The sequence below is a fragment of the Chrysemys picta genome, chromosome 11 (genome assembly GCF_011386835.1).
Source record: "Chrysemys picta bellii isolate R12L10 chromosome 11, ASM1138683v2, whole genome shotgun sequence".
NCBI lineage: Eukaryota > Metazoa > Chordata > Testudines > Emydidae > Chrysemys > Chrysemys picta.
Genome location: NC_088801.1, coordinates 69,128,089 through 69,147,669, shown reverse-complemented (window position 1 = coordinate 69,147,669; position 19,581 = coordinate 69,128,089). Strand labels below are relative to the sequence as shown.

The 19,581-nt window shown below is 57.3% G+C and overlaps 2 protein-coding genes and 1 long non-coding RNA gene across 3 annotated transcripts in view; 1 reads left to right on the top strand and 2 right to left on the bottom strand.

Annotated features, from left to right (window-relative positions):
* LOC135974172 (maestro heat-like repeat-containing protein family member 7) overlaps nt 1–14,167 on the bottom strand; it is an 80,140-nt gene extending 65,973 nt beyond the window's left edge. The window contains exons 1-6 of the mRNA XM_065561096.1: nt 12,649–14,167; nt 11,684–11,914; nt 11,304–11,326; nt 4,542–4,654; nt 3,451–3,477; nt 2,150–2,387 (exon numbers count right to left, since the gene is read on the bottom strand). Of these exons, the coding sequence (XP_065417168.1) occupies nt 2,150–2,387; nt 3,451–3,477; nt 4,542–4,654; nt 11,304–11,326; nt 11,684–11,800 (518 nt within the window). The 5' untranslated portion in view covers nt 11,801–11,914; nt 12,649–14,167. The remainder of the gene's footprint in view (nt 1–2,149; nt 2,388–3,450; nt 3,478–4,541; nt 4,655–11,303; nt 11,327–11,683; nt 11,915–12,648) is intronic.
* LOC135974173 (uncharacterized) overlaps nt 1–19,581 on the bottom strand; it is a 266,713-nt gene that overhangs the window by 71,994 nt on the left and 175,138 nt on the right. The gene's annotated exons all lie outside the window — the stretch shown is intronic.
* LOC135974178 (uncharacterized) lies at nt 4,648–10,826 on the top strand. The gene is made up of 2 exons (XR_010591393.1): nt 4,648–5,860; nt 9,043–10,826. It is a non-coding gene; the product is annotated as an uncharacterized LOC135974178 (long non-coding RNA).

Below are 19,581 nucleotides of genomic sequence, written 5' to 3'. Positions count from 1 at the left end.
ACAGGCATCAGGGTGCACTGGGATCCTGGCACTACCTCAGCGTTTGCGGCTCCCCTTGCGGGGCCTGGTCTGCACTCAGACTGGGAGCCCTTCGGGGCCAGCAACCTCTTGTTCTGTCTCTGCAGCGCCTGGCGCACTCGTGGGCGTGATACCAATAATAACGCTCACTGCCCAGCCCCTAAGGGCTGCGTGACAGCGCGGGGCCTTCCCCATTTCACACGGCATAGGCACCGACTGCATGGGTGCTGCAGGGCTGGAGCACCCTTGGGGAAAAATTAGCATGTGCTCCACACCCACCAGCAGCCAAGCTCCCCTCGCCTTGCGTCCTCCCCTCTCCCGAGCACTCCGCATCCCCACTCCTTCCCTCATTCCCAGAGCTTCCCGCCACCTAACAGCTGTTTGGCAGCGCTTAGGACTTTCCGGGAGGGAGGGGGAGGAGCAGGGATGCGGCGCGCTCAGGGGACGAGGCGGAGCAGGGACTTTGGGGAAGGGGGAAGAATTAGGGTGGGGCGAGGGTGGTGCAGGGGCAGGGCCATGGGGGGGGAGCAACGAGCACCCACGGGACAGAGGGGAAGTCGGCTCCTATGGCACACGGAGACCCAGGAGTGCAGGGAGCCCTGGTTACTGCCCCACACATTCACCCAGCGACTCCCCCGAGCTCCCAGACACAGGTCCCAGGGATCAGAGCATGGGCAGTCGAGTCGCACTGACCGGTCAGGGGCTGGTGGAGTGGGTGGAAGGAAAGGGTTAATCCCAGTGTGGTGGCACTTTGCTGCATGGCCCTGCCTGGTCTCTGCCCTCTGGGTGCAGCACAGGGCATGTGTCTCTGAGCAGATCCCTGCCCCCTCGCCCGGCCATTTGCCCCAGACACAGAGAATCCAGGTGCCGAGGGAAGGAGCGGCCCCAGCAGCGCCGCATTGGCCCTGGCACAGGCTGAGCCTGCGAGCGCAGAGACAGAGGCAGCGGCAGAGAGGGGGGCTCAGCCAGGCAAAGCAGCAGGGTCCCCACCTGCAGGGCAGGGGTCAGCGCTGGGACAACAGGCCGGGCTGGGTCAGGGGCTGGGAGCTCTGGCAGCGAGCGTGGTACCAGCACAAATGGCCCTGCTGGAGACCCTGGGCCTGGCCAGCGTGTCTCCCAGGACCTGGGGCCCTGCCCAGAAGGGAGCCCAGGTTGCAGGCACCTAGGGTTACCATATTTCAACAATCAAAAAAGAGGACGGGAGGAGCCCCGCCCTAGCCCCGCCCCTGTCCTAGCCCCGCCCCCGTCCTGTCCTAGCCCCGCCCCTGCCCCTTCCACTCCCTCCCACTTCCTGCCCCCTCAGAACCCCCAACCCTCCCCCCCACTTCTTGTCCCCTGACTGCCCCCAGGACTCCACCCCCTCCCTAAGACTCCCTGCCTCTTGTCCCCTGACTGCCTCCTCCTGAGACCTTCCCCACATCCTAACTGGCCCCCTAGGACCCTACCCCCTACCTGTCCCCTGACTGCCCCAACCCTTAGCCACACCCCCACCCCCTGACAGCCCCCCCCAGAACTCCTGACCCATCTAAACCCCTCTGCTCCCTGTCCCCTGACTGCCCCCTCCTGGGACCCCTGCTCCTAACTACCCTCCAGAACCCCACCCCTACCTAAGCCTCCCTGTTCCTTATCCCTGTGATCGGTGTCAGCCCACCTACCCGCTAGGGGGCGGTGGGGAGCTACGAGGTCACTGACCGGCCTGGGTCACGCCTCCGTCAGCGGGGAATTAGCGGCGGGGCGACCGCCAGCCAGAGTCTGTAGCGCGCCCCTCGGGCAGGGGAGCGCCGGCAAACGTCAGTAGCGCGCCCCTCGGGCAGGGGAGCGCCGGCAAACGTCAGTAGCGCGCCCCTCGGGCAGGGGAGCGCCGGCAAACGTCAGTAGCGCGCCCCTCGGGCAGGGGAGCGCCGGCAAACGTCAGTAGCGCGCCCCTCGGGCAGGGGAGCGCCGGCAAACGTCCCGGCGTGGCTCTGCCGGGTAGGGGAACGCAGGCCCACCCTACACCACTGCGCTCCAGCCCAGGGCCCTGACAGTGGCAGAACGAGGGTCCCACCACTGGGTCAGCGGGGTCGTCCTGCTACATAGACTCACCACTGTGCAGCTCTGTCCCTGGGCTACTTCCTACCCAATTGCTCACCCGAATCCCTCTGGTCCCATGAGTGCGTCAGGGTAGTCCGCTGCTGGCAGCTCCGGCTCCCCCTCAGGCTCAGGCTCCTCCAGCTCCTCTGGGTACTCGGCTGCTGGCAGCTCCCGCTCCCTCTCCGGCTCCTCCAGTTCCTCTGGGTACTCGGCAGCAGGCAATCCTGGCAGCCCCAGTCCGTCCTCCAGGTGAGGTTTCCACGGGTCCAGGGCCTCCCCTGGTGTGGCAGCAGGCTCTGAAGGGAGCAGCCCACAGTCTGTGTCTGCCTCCCTCCCTGGTGCTGCTCTAAGTGAGCTAAGGGCCCCGCCCTTTATACTTCCTGTTCCACCCCTCCCCTTCCGGGGGGTGGAGCGAGCTTGGGCTGGCCCCGCCCACTCAGGCTGAGGGAAAGGCACTTTACCCTCAGGTTCGGAGGGAAGCCACCCTGACTCCCTACATCCCCTAACTGCCCCTTCCTAAGACCCCCCCCCAACTGTCCCCCAGGACCCTACCTCCTACCTGTACCCTGACTGCCCAAAACCTTATCCACCCTCCCCCAGAAAGCCCGCCCCGAACTCCCGATCCCCCCCCCGCTCCTTGTCCCCTGACTGCCCCCTCCTGGGACCCCTGCTCCTAACTGCCCTCCAGAACCCCACCCCCTACCTAAGCCTCCCTGTTTCTTGTCCCCTAACTGCCCCCCCCGAGACCCCCCCACCTGTACCCTGACTGCCCAAAACCTTACACCCCCAACCCCCAGACAGCCCCCACCCCCCCGAACTCCCTGACCCATCCAACCCTCCCCCCTGCTCCCTGTCTCTTGATTACCCCCTCCCCCAGAACCTCCCTGCCGCTTCTCTGGCCCCCCGGCCCCCTTACTGTGCTGCAGAGCAGCACGCTCGACAGCGGGGGAGGGCAGCAGGGTCGGAGCTCCAGACAAACAGCCCGGCGATCTGTGAATGCAGGGAGGGGGAGGGAGGGAGAGGAGGGGAGTGGTGTCAAGTTTCAGGAGAGAGGCGGGGGGAAGTGCAGGAAGGGCTCTGGCTCTGGCTGTCGGAGCCCCGGCTGGTCTGTAAGCCTCGCGCACGCTCTGCATGGGGGAGGTGGGGGGGGTGGGGGGGGGAGGAGGGGAAGTCCGGACATTGACAAATTCCCCCCGGACGCTATTTTTAACCCGAAAAAGCCGGACGTGTCCGGGGGAATCCGGACGAATGGTAACCCTACAGGCACCACTGGGGGGTGGTGCCAGGAGCAGCTGCAGGGAGTGAATCTCTTCCAAGGGAGGAGGCTGGAGTCATTGATACAGAATTGACCACAGTTACCTGCAACTCCTCGGGCTCTTCTGAGTCCTGGAACAACCAGCAGAGAAAGAGAGGTGAGAATTCACACAGCAGAGTCACCCGGAGCGGGGCTCATTGCAGAGACTGTGGGGCAGAGCCGACGTCCTGACAGAAACAGAACGGACTGTTCAGCAGCAGCTCTAGCTAGGTACCTACATGGGCCTGCTCCCCACAGCCCCCGGCTCTGCACCGTCTCACAACAGACCAGGGCTCAACAGGCTCCAACTCCCCCTCGGCTTTTCTGTCCCAGGTTTCCCGGCTGGGTTTCTCCCCCGTGCAGATCCCGTCACACCCGCCCAGCCCAGGGGCTGCTCCAGACAGGGGAACAGGCTCCCAGCAGCTGTCGTGCCCTGCCCTAGCACAGCGACCCAGGAGTCTCCCCTCTCTCTGCAGCCAGCCCCTCTGGAAGGAGAGAGAGAGAGAGTAATTAGCCACAACCCCTGTCTCACCACAACTAGAGCCACAGCTCTTTCAAGCTGATACAATATCCCAGCACAGGCTGGCGACCAAGGCAAAAGGAGGGAGCTTCTCCTAGATATTTAGGCACCTAGAGATGCAGGTAGACACTGAGTGGGATTTTCAAATGTGCTGAAGCAGATTAGGCAAGTCCATAGGAGTTAGGTGCTTTGGAGGTTCCCACCAGACACCTAAATACCTTTGAAAGTCTGGCCCAAGGTGCTCAAACACGAGGGCCCTGATGCTCAGCTGGTGTCAGTCAGGGAGGCGGGAATCCGGCCCTGAGTCTGTGATAACGTCTCACGTTAACCAAGAGCATCAGCCCCTGCGCTCAGATAACCAGGGAGAGAGCGGGAGGCAGCGCTGGGCACACAGATTCATGATTATGAATTATCTGCTCTCCTGAAATCTTCCCCTTTGGGCTCTGCTCTGAGCAGCCAGGGAAGCTGGGACCCCCAGGGCTCTCCCAGGATCTGGGCCCCTCTGAGTTGGCCAGTCACAGTGCTCTGAATTAAGCTCCGATCCACGAGTAATATGGGCCCAACCTGCTGGGCCAAATCCCTTCCCCTGCCCTGCTCCAATACAATGAGAGACAAACCCCCAGTAGCGCCCCTTACCCAGGAATCCCGTAACAGCCTCCTGGAGATTGTTCTCTCGCGGGAAATCCCGGATTCTCTTTTCCAGCTCAGGGGACTCGGGCGCTGGATGCGGTGACGTCGCCTTCTCGCCCCTGCAGAGACGTGCGTTTATTCCTCCCCCTCGTCAGCCCTAAGTTCCTGCCCCCCAGAGCCAGACGGGGAGCGGGTGGAAGCTGGACCATAGGCAGGGATAACGGGGCCATGACCTCTACTGCCCAGGGAATTTAGGGCCGGCCTGGGGACTGGGGGCCTCTCTCCATCCAGAGAGAAAACCCAGCCCGGACAGGGCCAGCCCCGACTCCCCTCACACCCGGCCAGTCCCACGTCCCCACTAGGGCCTGGAGAGGCCGATCCCAGGGTTGAGAGAGTGGCCCATTCTCCAGGCCCAGCCTCTCTTCAGCTTCTCCTCTCAGCCTCCAAGGGGCCTGTCACTCCCCATGGGGTGGGGGGCTCTGGGACGGTGTTGACGTCACTAGGCATCACCCTAGGTAACTTGGGAGGGTGGAAGGCCACTAAGTGTCAATGAAGCCTTCCTGCACTAGGCCTAAGTGAACCAAACTCTATCCTTCCATGTTTAAACTCTAAACAACCTCAAAAGCCAGGTGCAATTGGAATATGTAAGCAACCAGTTATCTGTGTGCAACCCCCTGCTCAAGCAGTAATAATGAGGCCTGCATGTTTCTGGCTGCAGGGAAAAGGACAAGATAACGGTTTAAAGAAGTTACTAACAAGCTAGGCTTATAGCTGCCAAAAATGACTTAACTATTACCAGGGATGGGAGGGGTAGAGGGAGGAATGGGGGGGAGAAAGGGAGGGCTAGAGGGGAAAGGGGAGGGTGAGGCTTAACTGCAAAATGTATAAAAGAAGAAAAACTGGTCCTGTTAATGTGCTTGATTTGAGACTTGCCAGTCTCCTTGCACCGCTTTGGGATCCCAAATAAACTTTGTTTGCTTCTCCCCCTGGTGTGTTTATTGGCGCGAAGCACACCGGGCAACGGACCCGCTGTTGCTTTGCCTCGGGCACTCTGTGCTGGCAACAGTTTTGGCGCCCAACGTGGGGCTCGAGGCTGAAATTTAGCCTTGCCCGGACCCCTCTCAGAGGTCGACAGATTGCGGCGACGACCGACGCCCAGCGCGCACCGGTGACTTTACCGGGGGCCTCGGCGGAGACGTGGTTTGGTCGACCCCGGAGGGCACAACGGTGCAATGCGCTCGAGTAGTGGAGAAGCAGCTGCGGGCGACGGTGGGGAACCGGTCCCGTGGATAGGGCGACAGTGCAGAACCGGACCCTTGGATAAGGTAGGAACAGTCCAGTGGGGACTTTATCTGTCTTGACCTGGGGACGCCCAGTGTCTACCTGTTATGACCTGGGGACGCCCAGTGTCTCCCTATGGGGCAGGGACAGAGTATGGCAGGCAGGGCAAGGTGTACACCCTTGGAATGCATTCTGGTGAACTGGAAAGTGTTTGGATCGGATCCGTTGGTTAAAAGTAAACTGAAAAGGTTCTGTACAGTAGACTGGCCTCAATATCAGCTAGAGGACCAGGAAAGGTGGCCACCGGAAGGATCACTTAATTATAACACGATCCTTCAATTACTTCTGTTTTGTCAGCAAACGGGTAAATGGAATGAACATATGTATGTACAGTTGTTTATGTTGTTAAGAGATAGATCAGATCTTTTGCAAAAGTGTGATTTGACTCCGACAGGTTCGGTAGTAACTATTGTTAGTCCCCAGAACCCCTCCACAGCTGTAATGGCAGGTCCGGTGTCCCCTTCGGCTATCACACCCCCACCATATAAAGACAAAGTGTCTCAGGTCCCAGAGATTGCCCCCTCGGTGGAATTTTATCCGTTGGTCACTGAGACTGTGGTGTCCAGACATGGCTCAGATAGGAATCAGGCCACTACTATGCAGGTTTACACCCATGTGCCTTTTAACCCCGTGGACCTAGCAGCCTTTAAGGCACAGGCAGGGGAATTCTCTACGAACCCAAGCAAGTTTATCTCGGTCTTTGAAGGGTGCCTGGCTAGCTGTAAGCCTGACTGGGATGATTGTAATGTCCTTATGCAGACCCTGCTGTCTGAGGTGGAGCGTAATCAGGTTGTGTCTAAAGAAAAGGAAAAGAGGCAAGCGAAAATGATGGTCACAGCAGTACAGGCCGGTGGCAGGGGAAAATTCCAGGAAGGTGGAAGGGGCCGGGGAATGAGAGGACGTGGGCGCCCTGGCTCACAGGAAAGGCATCTGGGTTACAACCAGTGTGCCAGATGCCGAAAGGAGGGACATTGGAAAAATGAGTGCCCCGAAAGAGAAGGTACCCCTATGATGGCAGCGGAGGATCAAGAATAGGAGTGTCAGGGGAGATGGACTATCCTGCCCCTGGAATCCCGAGTAAACATGAGGGTGGGAGACTTGGACATAAACTTTTTAATAGACTCTGGAGCTGCACGAACCATCGTAAACCAACCCCTGCAGCTGCCTGTGTCAGAGTCCCTCACTGTGGTGGGTGCCACAGGGAAAGGAACCAAATGCCCAATATATGCCCCAGTGGAATGTGCTTTGGGAAACAGAACTCTATCTCACAAACTGGCTTACCTCCCCGATTGTCCAACGCCTCTACTGGGACGGAATTTGCTTTGTTGCTTAGGAGCCACCCTGCATTTCACCCAAAATGAAATAACCCTCACCTTACCCCCAGAGAATGCCTGGATAATGACTCTTGCAACTGAGCCCTCAGCTTTGCAAGCCCCAGAGTGGAGCGAGTGGGAAGACAAAAGGAGGGTTAAAAAGCAGCTTTGCTGGACAGTGCTGGCCCAGGGATTTAAAAATTCCCCCACTCTGTTTGGCCAGGCCCTGGCCAGAGACTTGGAGGAGTGGGACAATGAGGACAGGGTCCTCCTCCTGCAATATGTGGATGACTTGTTAATTGCCGCTGTGGGTCTCACCCCTTGCCTTAAAGCCACTGTGAGCCTCCTGAACTTTGTTGGACTCCTCAAAAGTGGGTGTGCTCGTCCTGGTTTGTTGCTCCAAAGCTCTGTATAGAAGTTATTTTACTGGAAGAGTTCATAATGGCAATGTGTATGTGTTCATTGTTGGGAAAAGGTGTATGAGTGAAGAATGGAAGTTTCCTTTGTAAGTTAAAAGAAGCCAAGAAGGAGAGAAGGAAAAAGAACAGAACGAGTTAACTGAGGAAAAAAATACAGCTAGCAAGCTCAGTCCAAAGATAAGATGCTGGCACCATCCAAGGACACTGCCCAGAGCTAAGACTTGGCCGACAGCCAAGAAAAGGGGGGGCCTGAATGGGCCCAAGCAACTATGAGATCTGCAAAACACTGTCAGGCATTAATGAAATGTGTTAGGTTTCTTTTCTCACAGATAAAAGAAGTGCTACCCAAAGACCCTAGCAGCCCTGCCATTCATTGAAATAAGGAGACTGAGTCTACGTAAAGTCCATCAACGAAAAACTGCTTTGGCTCCACACTGGAAAGGCCCTTTCCAAGTCCTGTTAACCACCAACACCGCTGTGAAGTACCAAGGACTGCCCACCTGGACCCAGGCTTCTCACTGTAAAAAGACCCCTCCACCTCGGGAGGATTCTCCGACTGATGATAAGCCTATTTAAAGACAGGGTGATGTGCTAATAACCTCTCCCCTGTATGATGCTGAACCACACTGTTTCAGGAAAAGAGAAGAAGGAACACTTGCTTCATTGAAACCACAAAGTCCAGGAATTCCTGACTACAAAAGACATTAAGAACTGACCCTGGTGAAGAAACAAAGAATTATACGCTGGCAGGGAGGCTCTTACACCCCTGGCCTCCCAGGTACAGGCTGAATGTCTAGTCTGCCAAAAGAACAACCCTCAAGCTGGAGTGTCAGTGCCACCAGCCACTCTGGAACCTACCCCAGGCCCGGGGCTGGTTTGGCAAATAGACTTTACTGAGTTCCCCCTGACCCAAGGATTCAAATACCTTTTCATCTTGGTGGATCGATTCAGCAGATGGCCTGAAGCCTTCCCATGCCATAACAACACTGCCAAAACGGTGGCTCTGAAATTTGTCAAGGAGATCATTCCCCGCTTCGGCCTTCCCCAGTGGATGGAATCTGACAATGGAACACACTTCACATCCCAAGTTGTTCAGAAGATATCGGATGCCCTGCAAATCCCCTGGAAGCTCCACACTCCATGGCGACCGCAGGCCAGTGGAGTAGTGGAACGCACAAATCAGACACTTAAGCGGCACCTCTCAAAGGTCTGCAAAGAGGCTTCCCTTAAGTGGCCTGATGCCTTACCCCTTGTTTTGCTCCGCATTCGCGCTCTCCCAAAGGGCAGGTTAGGGCTCAGTCCCTTCGAGATTATGTTTGGAAGGGCATGGCCTATGAATGGTACACCGGTTCTGGCAGGGGAGTGGGAAATGGGGTGTGGCTTTTTATCTCAATATATGTGCTCTCTGTCTGCTGTTCTCTGTTCTCTCCACAGGTATAGCAGAGATTTGCAGCCTCTCCCACTGGATGCCCCTGTCCACTCCTTGCAGCCAGGCGATTCCATTCTCGTTCGGACCTGGAAGGACTAGCCTCTCCAAGAGAAGTGGAAGGGACCCCACACCGTCCTGCTGGTCTCCCACACAGCAGCAAAGGTCAAGGGACACAAGAACTGGATTCATCACTCCCGTCTGAAGGCAGTGCCCGCTCCTGAACAGTGGACCATCCAGCCTACAGAAAAGGACTACCAGCGATGACCTGGGACTTAAACTGTTATTCAAAAAAACAATAAGATCTGCTGGGAATGCCCTGTGGTCTCTCTGGACAGTCGCAGCGCACTCCCCGTGAAAACTCTAAGCGTTGGTTGTGTTTATTTTCACAGGGCTGGCCTAATCTGGTGGTCTGGTCCCTTTTGCTTTTAATCTGCCTACTATTGGTAATTGATATTTTGTGGGTATTTGGGGAATTGTAATTGTTAGGCCCTAGGGTCACCTGCCCAGCATGAGTTCAGGTCCAGGGTCTGCCACAGTGGTACTCTTTGCCATAGGGACACTCCTTTCGTTACCTCCCGTTTCCCCCCAGGCACATGTGGGATGGAAAGGGATCCCTACTAACTTGGAAACAAACACATATGAGTCCTTGAAGGTTTGCTTTGCCCAAGAATTTAACCTCTCTAACTGCTAAGTATGCCACCTCCCAAATCCCGCACCACGCAGCTGGGTTACCCTGGAGGGTGGTCCCCCAAAATTGGTCAGATATCTGCTGGGGATGGTTCAGTAGGGGAAGAAATACCTCGGGTACCCCCTTGTCACAAAACTGTACCATTGAATCCCAGTATGCATTAAGGGACAACCCCTGGCTGCCCCAGGCAGTGTAAATCTTTGTATGCCACCTCAGAGCCCATTAAGGAAGAAGCTTATGTCCCAGAAAACTCACAGGACATTAACAAGCACGTCCTGTCGGCCGAACAGGCTTTCGAGCCGTGGAAGGCCCAGGAAAGGAAACCCACGGTTTTCGATTCCCTTTGAAGTTGGTTGCCAAACCTAGGAGGACTGGGGGGTGGCCTTGTGCGTCTCCTCCTCACAGGTGTGGTATTGTGCCTGGTCACCCTCCTCCTAATTGATTGTTTTAAAATGCTCCTCCGTAAGCTTTGTGCCCCCCGTTCCTCAAAAATCCCGGCATACCCTCTCATTGAAAACCCCAGCTTCATAGCACTTAATCATATCTTGTCCACAGAATATGAGAAAACTCAGCCAAAAGCTTGTTGAGTACTCTCAAAGGAGGGAGTTGTTGACGTCACTAGGCATTACCCTAGGTAACTTGGGAGGGTGGAAGGCCACTAAGTGTCAATGAAGCCTTCCTGCACTAGGTCTAAGTGAACCAAACTCTATCCTTCCATGTTTAAACTCTAATCAACCTCAAAAGCCAGGTGCAATTGGAATATGTAAGCAACCAGTTATCTGTGTGCAACCCCCTGCTCAAGCAGTAATAATGAGGCCTGCATGTTTCTGGCTGCAGGGAAAAGGACAAGATAACGGTTTAAAGAAGTTACTAACAAGCTAGGCTTATAGCTGCCAAGAATGACTTAACTATTACCAGGGATGGGAGGGGTAGAGGGAGGAATGGGGGGGAGAAAGGGAGGGCTAGAGGGGAAAGGGGAGGGTGAGGCTTAACTGCAAATGTATAAAAGAAGAAAAACTGTTCCTGTTAATGTGCTTGATTTGAGACTTGCCAGTCTCCTTGCACCGCTTTGGGATCCCAAATAAACTTTGTTTGCTTCTCCCCCTGGTGTGCTTATTGGCGCGAAGCACACCGGGCAACGGACCCACTGTTGCTTTGCCTTGGGCACTCTGTGCTGGCAACAACGGGGACTCTGCCCCACTCGGCCCTGGGCTGGGACACTCGGCTCTCTCCCCACAGGCCCCTGGGCCCCATCACACGGGAGAGGTTTTGGGCCATGACAGACCTGGGGCCAGGTCCCAGCTGGGCCCTTGGGGTGACAAGCCCCCAGCCCCATGAATAATCACCCAAGACAGCCTGGTCCCAGGGAGGGGTCTCCAGCCAGAGCTGTAGGGCAATCCCCTCCCCTGGGTGGGTCACACAGACACAGCAGCTGCAGCCCCAGGGCAATGGGGATGGAGGGGGGCTGGATCCAGAGGGTGAGACCCTCCCATAGTTGGGGCACTGGGTCTGCAGCCTGGGCTCTGAGTCTCTTCCCAGCCCGACGGGGCGTGAGGGGCAGACGGAGCCCGGACGTACCTGCTCACGGCACTTCTGACACCCTAGAGGGGAAGGAGAGACAGAGCAGAGAGTCAGTGCCCATGGCCCAGCCGGGTCACTCTGCTCTCCCAGCCCCAGCCCCACGGGCTGCTCCCCCAGTGGGGTGGCGGCACTAAAGGGCTGTGATAGGGGGAGCAGCGCTGCCCTCCAGGGACGGCCGGGCCTCCTGTGCTGAGCCCTGGGACTGGAACAGCCTTTCACCAGCCTCCCACCACCTCCCCGACAGTCCGAGCTCCTCTCTCTTTGCAGCCCGTGGCCCTGCAGATATCCCGGCCGCACGCTCTGCACTGAGCTTTACAGGGTCTTGGGGGCCGTCCCCTCCCGACACTGGGCTCTGGGTGCATCTGACACAGTCTCACCTGCAGCAGTTCCAGCACGGGCTGCTGACACTTCCCCTCCAGCTCCGTGATCAGGGCGCTGAGCCGGGAAATCTCCTCACCCAGGTGGGTGGCATTTTCCTCCCTCCTCCTCTTCATCTCCTCGTCCAGGTCTGCCAGCCGGGCAGGCAGGAGGCGCTCTTGTTTAGCCAGGAACTGGCTCAGCCGCTCGCACTCGGACACCACCAGCTGCCGCTCCACTTCCGTCTGCCTCTGGGGTGCGCAGAGAGACGCAGGGGCAGGGCAGGGACACGGGGTGAGTGGGGGTCATGGGAAATGGTACAGGGCCTTGTCTGGGCTGCACAGAGCATTTCATTCGATACCTTTGCCAGTGTAACTGTGTCTGCACTAGGCCTTTTGCTAATATGAAAATGTCACCAAAAATCACCAACCCCCCTACAATCAATTACCGCCCCCCCCTCCCCCCTCCCCCATCGCTGTACCAGCAACAGGTTGAAGTGCAGACCAGGCCTTGGCAAATGGTGCTGCCCAAACCACCCAATGGCCTCACTGGAACGTCTGACACTCAAACCCTGGGATCAGCACAAATCTCCCCCTGCTCCGCCCTGACCCCTGCCACATCCCTGCCTGCTCAGCCGTTTTACTGGCCTCTCCCCCTGCCCTCCCCACCCCCCAGCACTAGAGAGCCAGAGACTGCTCCCAGCTACCTTGGGGTGAACCCTTTTACTCCAGTGGGAACTAACCCCAAGGTCCCAGAGGAATCTGACCCTGACCCCACTGACTTCGGTGGGGTCACTTCTGATGTACACCAGGCACCTGAGAGCAGACGCTGCCCCGCACTGGTTAAAATGACCCTGAACCGTCTCCCTGCATCGACCCTGGAAACCTTTAACCTTCTGCACCACCCAGACCCCAACCAGCAGAGATCCTCCGCTGCTCTCACTGACACCCCTGTGCAAACCGGCTGGGCAGGGCAGGGCACCTACCAGGAGCCTCTCACTCTTCTTGTCCCGGTTGGATTTCAGTCCCAGGAGCTCTTCTCTCTCCTCCCGCAGACGCTGCAGGAGGCTCAGGATTTGCTCCTGCAAACAGACAATGGCTCTGGGGGCTGGTTTGGGGTCACTGGTTTGTGCCCAGCAACAACATCATCACCGAGCAGAGTAAGGTGGTGGGAGCAGGTCCCCCTTCTCCAGACCGCTGAAAAAGTGACCCCAGCTCCAAGATAACTCCCCAGGCAGAGCTGCTGGGCCTGGCCCAGTCCCTCTCCAGCACCATCATCTCCAGGCTGTTTCACTGCCATAGGTCCGGTGCTCTGGAACAGCCCCTGGGAGGAGCTCTTTAGTGTGGCAATCCCCTTAGGGTCACACTTTTTCCAATGAGGAAAGCCACTTGGCTTCACCGCTTCCTGATTCTGAATCTCAGAGCCTTCAGCACCCCTGCTTCACGTCAGCAAGTCCACCTGAGCTGGACACCCAAGGGAGACTTGTACGTCCCAAGGGAGCCATGTACCCCCACTTCCTTACTCTGGAGTGACTCAACCAGCATTGTAAAAGCAGAGGGTTTTATTACCGGGGTAGTCAACAGGCAGACCGAGGCTAAATCTGGACCACCTGATGCTTTTGAGCAGATCCTGAAATATTTGTATTTATTTATTATCATGATTGTTGATTTTTTTTATTATTTTCTCTGAAGTCTGGACCTTGACTATGCCTTGACCAAGAAATTTGGACCTTAATAAAAAATAATTGACTCTCCCTGGTTTTTTACATGTCTGGAACACAGCGCAGACAGTTATTAGTTAATACAGAAAACGGAAAGGTCCATCTGGGTCTGTCCCAGAGCCCTCTGACCCCTCTGTAGTCCCAGTGCAGAAGCTGCTCTCTTGCCTCCAGCAGCCCACACTTAGAACCCCACCCCAGTCCTTTGTCCTTCAGCTGGGCACACTTGGCTGGCTTCCCACAGAGGACAGGCCATCCATGGTCATTTGTTGTTTGGGGCCAAATATCCAGGCCACTAGGGTTACCATATTTTCACAAGCAAAAAAGAGGACACGCTCTAGCCCCACCCCTGCCCCACCCCCATCCACTCCCTCCCACTTCCCACCCCCTGATTGCCCCTCTCAGAACCCCCAACTCGCCCCCCCGCTCCTTTTCCCCTGACTGCCCCCTCCTGGGACCCCTGCCACTAACTGCCCCCTAGGAGCCCACCCCCTTTCTAAGCCGCCCTGCTTCTTGTCCCCTGACTACCCCATCCTGAGAACCCGCTACGACCCTACCTGTCCCCTGACTGCTCCAACCCTTATCCACACCCCCACCCCATATTCACACCCCCGCCCTCAGACAGACCCCCGGGGACTCCCATGCCCTATCCAACTGCTCCCCGCCCCCGACAGTACCCCCAGAACTCCTGACCCATCCAACTCCCTCTGCTACCTGCCTGCCTCAACCCCCTCCACACCCCTGCCCCCCTGACAGCCCCCCCCGAACCCCAGACCCATCTAACCCCCCTGCTCCCTGTCCCTGCCTACCTCGACCCCTCTCCACACCCCTGCCCCTCTGACAGCCCCCCCCCAACTCCCGACCCATCCAACGCCCCCATCCCTGTCCCCTGACCTGGGCTGGCTTTAAAGAGCCCAGGAATCGGGCTGCGCTCCGGCCGGGGTTGCGGGGCTTGGGGCTGGGCTGGCGCACTCAGCTGGAACCGGGGCCGGCGGTGCAGGGCCCGGAGCCAGGCCGGCGGTGCTGGGGCTGGAGCCAGGCCGGGGGTGATGGGGCCGGAGCCAGGCCGGGCCGGGGGTACTGGGGCCGGAGCCGGGCCCGGGCCCAGGCCGGGGGTGCTGGGGCCGGAGCCGGGCCGGGGGTGCTGGGGCCAGAGCCGGGCCCGGACCCGGGCCGGGGGTGCTGGGGCCGGGCCCGGGCCGGGGGTGCTGGGGCCGGGCCCGGGCCGGGGGTGCTGGGGCCGGGCTCGGGCCGGCGGTGCTGGGGCCGGGCTTGGGCCGGCGGTGCTGGGGCCGGGCCCGGGCCGGGGGTGCTGGAGACGGAGCCGGGCTGGGCCCGGGCTGGGAGTGCTGGGGCCAGAGACGGGCCCGGGCCCGGGCCGGGGGTGCTGGGGCCTGCGCCAGGGGTGCTGGGGCCAGAGCCAGGCCCGGGCCGGGGTGCTGGGGCCGGATCCAGGACCACCGCCCTGGGGCCGGAACCACTGGGGCTGGAACCTGGGCCAGAACCGCTGGGGCCCGAGCTGGGCCAGAGCCACTGGGGCCGCCGGGCGCCGCTCAGCCAGGGCCGCACCTCCCCGGAGCTCTCCTCCTCGCGGCCCCCCCCCTGCCCCCGCCCCCGCCCCCGCCCCAGCTTACCTGCTGCTGCCTCCCGCTTGCCCCTGCTTCTTTCCAGACTTCCTGGGAAGATCTGATTCGCGGGAAGCAGGGGAGGGGGAGGAGCAGGTGGGTGGAGCGTTCAGGGGAGGGGATGTTGACGTCACTAGGCCTCACCCTAGGTAACTCGGGAGGGTGGAAGGCCACTAAGTGTCAATGAAGCCTTCCTGCACTAGGCCTAAGTGAACCAAACTCTGTCCTTCCATGTTTAAACTCTAATCAACCTCAAAAGCCAGGTGCAATTGGAATATGTAAGCAACCAGTTATCTGTGTGCAACCCCCTGCTCAAGCAGTAATAATGAGGCCTGCATGTTTCTGGCTGAAGGGAAAAAGGACATGATAACGGTTTAAAGAAGTTGCTAACAAGCTAGGCTTATAGCTGCCAAGAATGACTTAACTATTACCAGGGACGGGAGGGGTAGAGGGAGGAATGGGGGGGAGAAAGGGAGGGCTAGAGGGGAAAGGGGGGGTGAGGCTTAACTGCAAAATGTATAAAAGAAGAAAAACTGTTCCTGTTAATGTGCTTGATCTGAGACGTGCCTGTCTCCTTGCACCGCTTTGGGATCCCAAATAAACGTTGTTTGCTTCTCCACCTGGTGTGTTTATTGATGCGAAGCACACCGGGCCACGAACCCGCTGTTGCTTTGCCTCGGGCACTCTGTGCTGGCAACAGGGAGGAGGGGGAAGACAGCTGCGGGGCCGGACGGAGTGGTAAGGCTGCAGGGGATGGGGGGAGCCGGGAAGGGGCTTTGGGTGCCCAGCGGCACTTGGCCGCCGCTTTTCTGTCTATTAATAGCCGACCCGGGGGAAATCCCGGACATTTTTAGATTTTTAAAAATCCCTCCCGGACGGCTATTTATAGACCGAAAAGCTGGACATGTCCGGGGAAATCCGGACATATGTTAGCCCTACAGGCCACTGTCTTCTGGGACACTCCATGGGTATGGGACCCCAGGCAGCCAGCTGTCCCTCATGCCTGAATCTCTGGGTCTCTACAAGTAAACACGCCTCACCTAGTTAACCATGGGTAAGGCTAAGATTTTGTCTTAGATATTTTTAGTAAAAGTCATGGCAGGTCATGGGCAATAAAGAAAAATTCACGGAAGCCCGTGACCTGTCCATGACTTTTACTAAAAATATCCCTGACAAAATGGGGAGCTCAGCTGCAGGGTCCCCACACTGCTCGCAGCGGCTGGGCAGCTGTGGGGGCTCGCTGGTTGCTCCGAGGGCCTGCACTGCCCGTGGCAGCCAGGAGCTCCCCAGCTGTTTGCAGCTCCCAGCCGCTGCGAGCTGAAGTCACGGAAGTCTCTGGAAGTCACGGATTCCGTGGCTTCTGCAACCTCTGTGAAAAACTCATAGCCTTAGCCATGTGTAACCCATGCCTGCTTTAGTGGCACCTAGACCAGCTAAAGTTGTATTAACCTCCTACAGCCATGGAGAAGAGAAACAGGTCTTTTAGCTCATGCATTAAGCACCACGGGTCCCCAGCTTTGATCCCCGCTGACGACAACTAGGGTCTGTTGGTGTTAAACATGCACCACCTAGGGGACACTGAGGTGCACATACTATTCATCCAAAATATTATGAAAAATTCCCTCTGCACAACAATCCCATTATCAGGCAGTTCCCTGGCTCTAACCCAGGGCTGGTCAGACACACGCAGGGAGCTTTGTAGCTGCAGAGAAGCTGTCCCAGCCATGCAGATAACTGTTCCCTACCCTGTACTCCTGGGCAGCCTCCTCGATGGGAACCACCATGTGAGCGCGGTGCAGGACCGGCTCTAGGCACCAGCAAAACAAGCTGGTGCTTGGGGCGGCACATTTTTAGGGGCGGCATGGCCGGCGCCAGAATGCCGCCCCTAAAAATGTGCCCCGGCCTCCCTAGCTCACCTCCGCTGCTGCTGCTCGCGCACCACAGCAATCGAAACAGCTGATTCGCGCGCCGCTGCTCCCCCCTCCCTCCCAGGTTTGAGAGCCTGGGAGTGAGGGGGAGACTCCGAGTGGCTGCAGCGTGCGCGCCGCTTCTCCCCCTCCCTCCTAGGCTTGAGAACCTGGGGGGAGGAGGCAGGGCTGGGGATTTGGGGAAGGGGCGGAGCTGAGACGGGACCGTGGGTGGGGTAAGAAAAAAACGGGGGTGGGGGCGGCCAAAATTGTTTCTGCTTGGGGCGGCAAAAATCCTAGAGCCGGCCCTGGCGCGGTGAGCCCGGGATCTGTCACAAACCATGCAGATGGGGGTTTGATCCTCCTAGTTTCAGAGCCTCCTGGTGCCTCTCACACACTCGCTGCCTCTTGGGCTCTGGCCCCGCCTGCAGCCTCAGACATTTCACTAACTCCACCAGGTTCCCCAGCTGTCTGTTGGGCCGCAGGTCTCTCTGCAGGGCCATTTCTCTGCACTGGGGTCAGGAGAAGTCTGGCTCCGGCTCCCCCCAGCACTGGCTGATGCAGGCCCGGCAGAAGTTGTGCCCACACTCAATAGACACCGGGTCTGTGAAATACTCCAGGCAGACGGAGCAAGTCACTTCGTGCTGGAAGCTCCCGGCCAGGTCCCCGGCAGCCATGGCCCCTCCGCACCCGGGACCCAGCTGCTGTGGGTTAGTTTCACTTTCCTGCGCTCAGAGGAGCCTGTTTGGTTGGGCTGAGGTGTTTCCTTCCTGCTGCTCTCAGCAGGGCCTGCGGTGAGTCTCCCCCATGTCACAGCCAGGGCCGGCTCCAGGCACCAGCGCAGGAAGCAGGTGCTTGGGGTGGCCAACGGAAAGGGGCGGCACGTCCGGCTCTTCGGCGGCAATTTGGCAGCGGGTCCCTCACTCCCTCTTGGAGGGAAGGACCTGCCACCGAAGAAGTGAAGAAGGAAGTGGAGGCGGTAGAGCTGCCACCGATCACGGCTTTTCTTTTTTTTTTGCTGCTTGGGGCAGCAAAAATGCTGGAGCTGGCCCTGGTCACAGCCCGGGAGGAGGGGGGGCAGGGGAGACAGAGCCAGGGCTAGCGAAGGGTTAACACCAGCTCCTCTCCCAGACAGTCTGTGCAGAGTTGGGGGCTGGCTGGGGGCTGGTTCCTTCCAGCCTCAGAAAGTCCCTGTCCCAATGAGGGCGGCAGCTGAGGTTGGGATGGAGGGGAAGGAGATGAAGCAGCTGAGAGCTGTTGTGGCTGGTGCTGGGAGAAGTGTGGAGAATAAAGAACAGGAATTAGAAACCCTGCGGCTCCTGGGTCTGAGTTAGTGATAAGCTTGTTACATGATGCTGCTGCCTCCATTGGCAAGTTTTGTCAATGAAACTAATGTCGACACAAAAGAATTCGACAAAACATGTCCCCAATACGAGTTTACATTTGCTCCCTGTGTCGACAGATCGTGTCCACATACGGGGCACCATTGTCGACAGGATGAGCAATGCACTGTGAGTGTGTATCCCAGAGTGCTTGGTGACACCATCTGTCGCTAGGTGTTGTGGGAAGACGGAAACAGAGCGAAGTGCATGCGAAATGTCCCGTCATGCACTGCTTTGTGTCCCAGCCCTCCAATGGTTTCCGGCTTCCTTTTGCGCCGTTTTTCCAACTGTCAGTCTTTGCAAGCGCGCGACAGCATCTGCAGTGAGAGAGGATGGATCCCGCACTTCTCTCCTATGCGCTGTTAGCTGTCGTGAGGACATTGCACATGGCAGTACAGTTACTCGCAAAGTTACACAGAATAAAAACATTGTCCCATTAAAAACCTTTGCCTTTATTTATTTATTTATTGTTAAAAGTTAAAACCTCACAACTGTGTGGAGCTCCAGCCCTCATTGTCCAAGCTGTGAGTGGGGGTGGAGTGATGGGGAAACTGAGGAGCACTGTGAATAATTTTTATAAATGTGATATATGCCATCATGTGCCAGCAATGCCCCTCTGCCATGTACATCGGCCAAACCGGACAGTCTCTCTGCAAAAGAATAAATGGACACAAATCTGACACCAGGAATCATAACATTCAAAAAACAGTCAGAGAGCACTTCAACCTCCCTGGACACTCAATAAAAGATTTAAAGTGGCAATTCTTCAACAAAAAAACTTCAAAAATAGACTCCAGCAAGAAACGGCAGAACTGGAATTCATTTGCAAACTGGACACCATCACATTAGGCCTGAATGAAGACTTGGAGTGGATGAGTGGACAAGAACTAAAAAAAAAACGAATTTCCCAATGCTAATTTGCCCCTACTGTTACTCACACCTTCTTATCAACTGTTTGACATAAGCCACCCTGATTACCACTACAAAAGTGATTTTTCATCCTGTTGATGATAACCCACTTTAACTGATTTGTCTAGACCTCCCCACTTGGTAAGGCAACTCCCATCTTTTCATGTACTGCTCTATAGATCTTCCTACTGTATTTTCCACTCCATGCATCTGACCAAGTGGGTTCTAGCCCACGAAAGCTTATGCCCAAATAAATTTGTTAGTCTCTAAGGTGCCACAAGGGCTCCTCCTTGTTTTTGCTGATACAGACTAACACAGCTACCACTCTGAAAACTATAACTTATGTCACTCAGGGGTAAATAACCCACACCCCTGAGC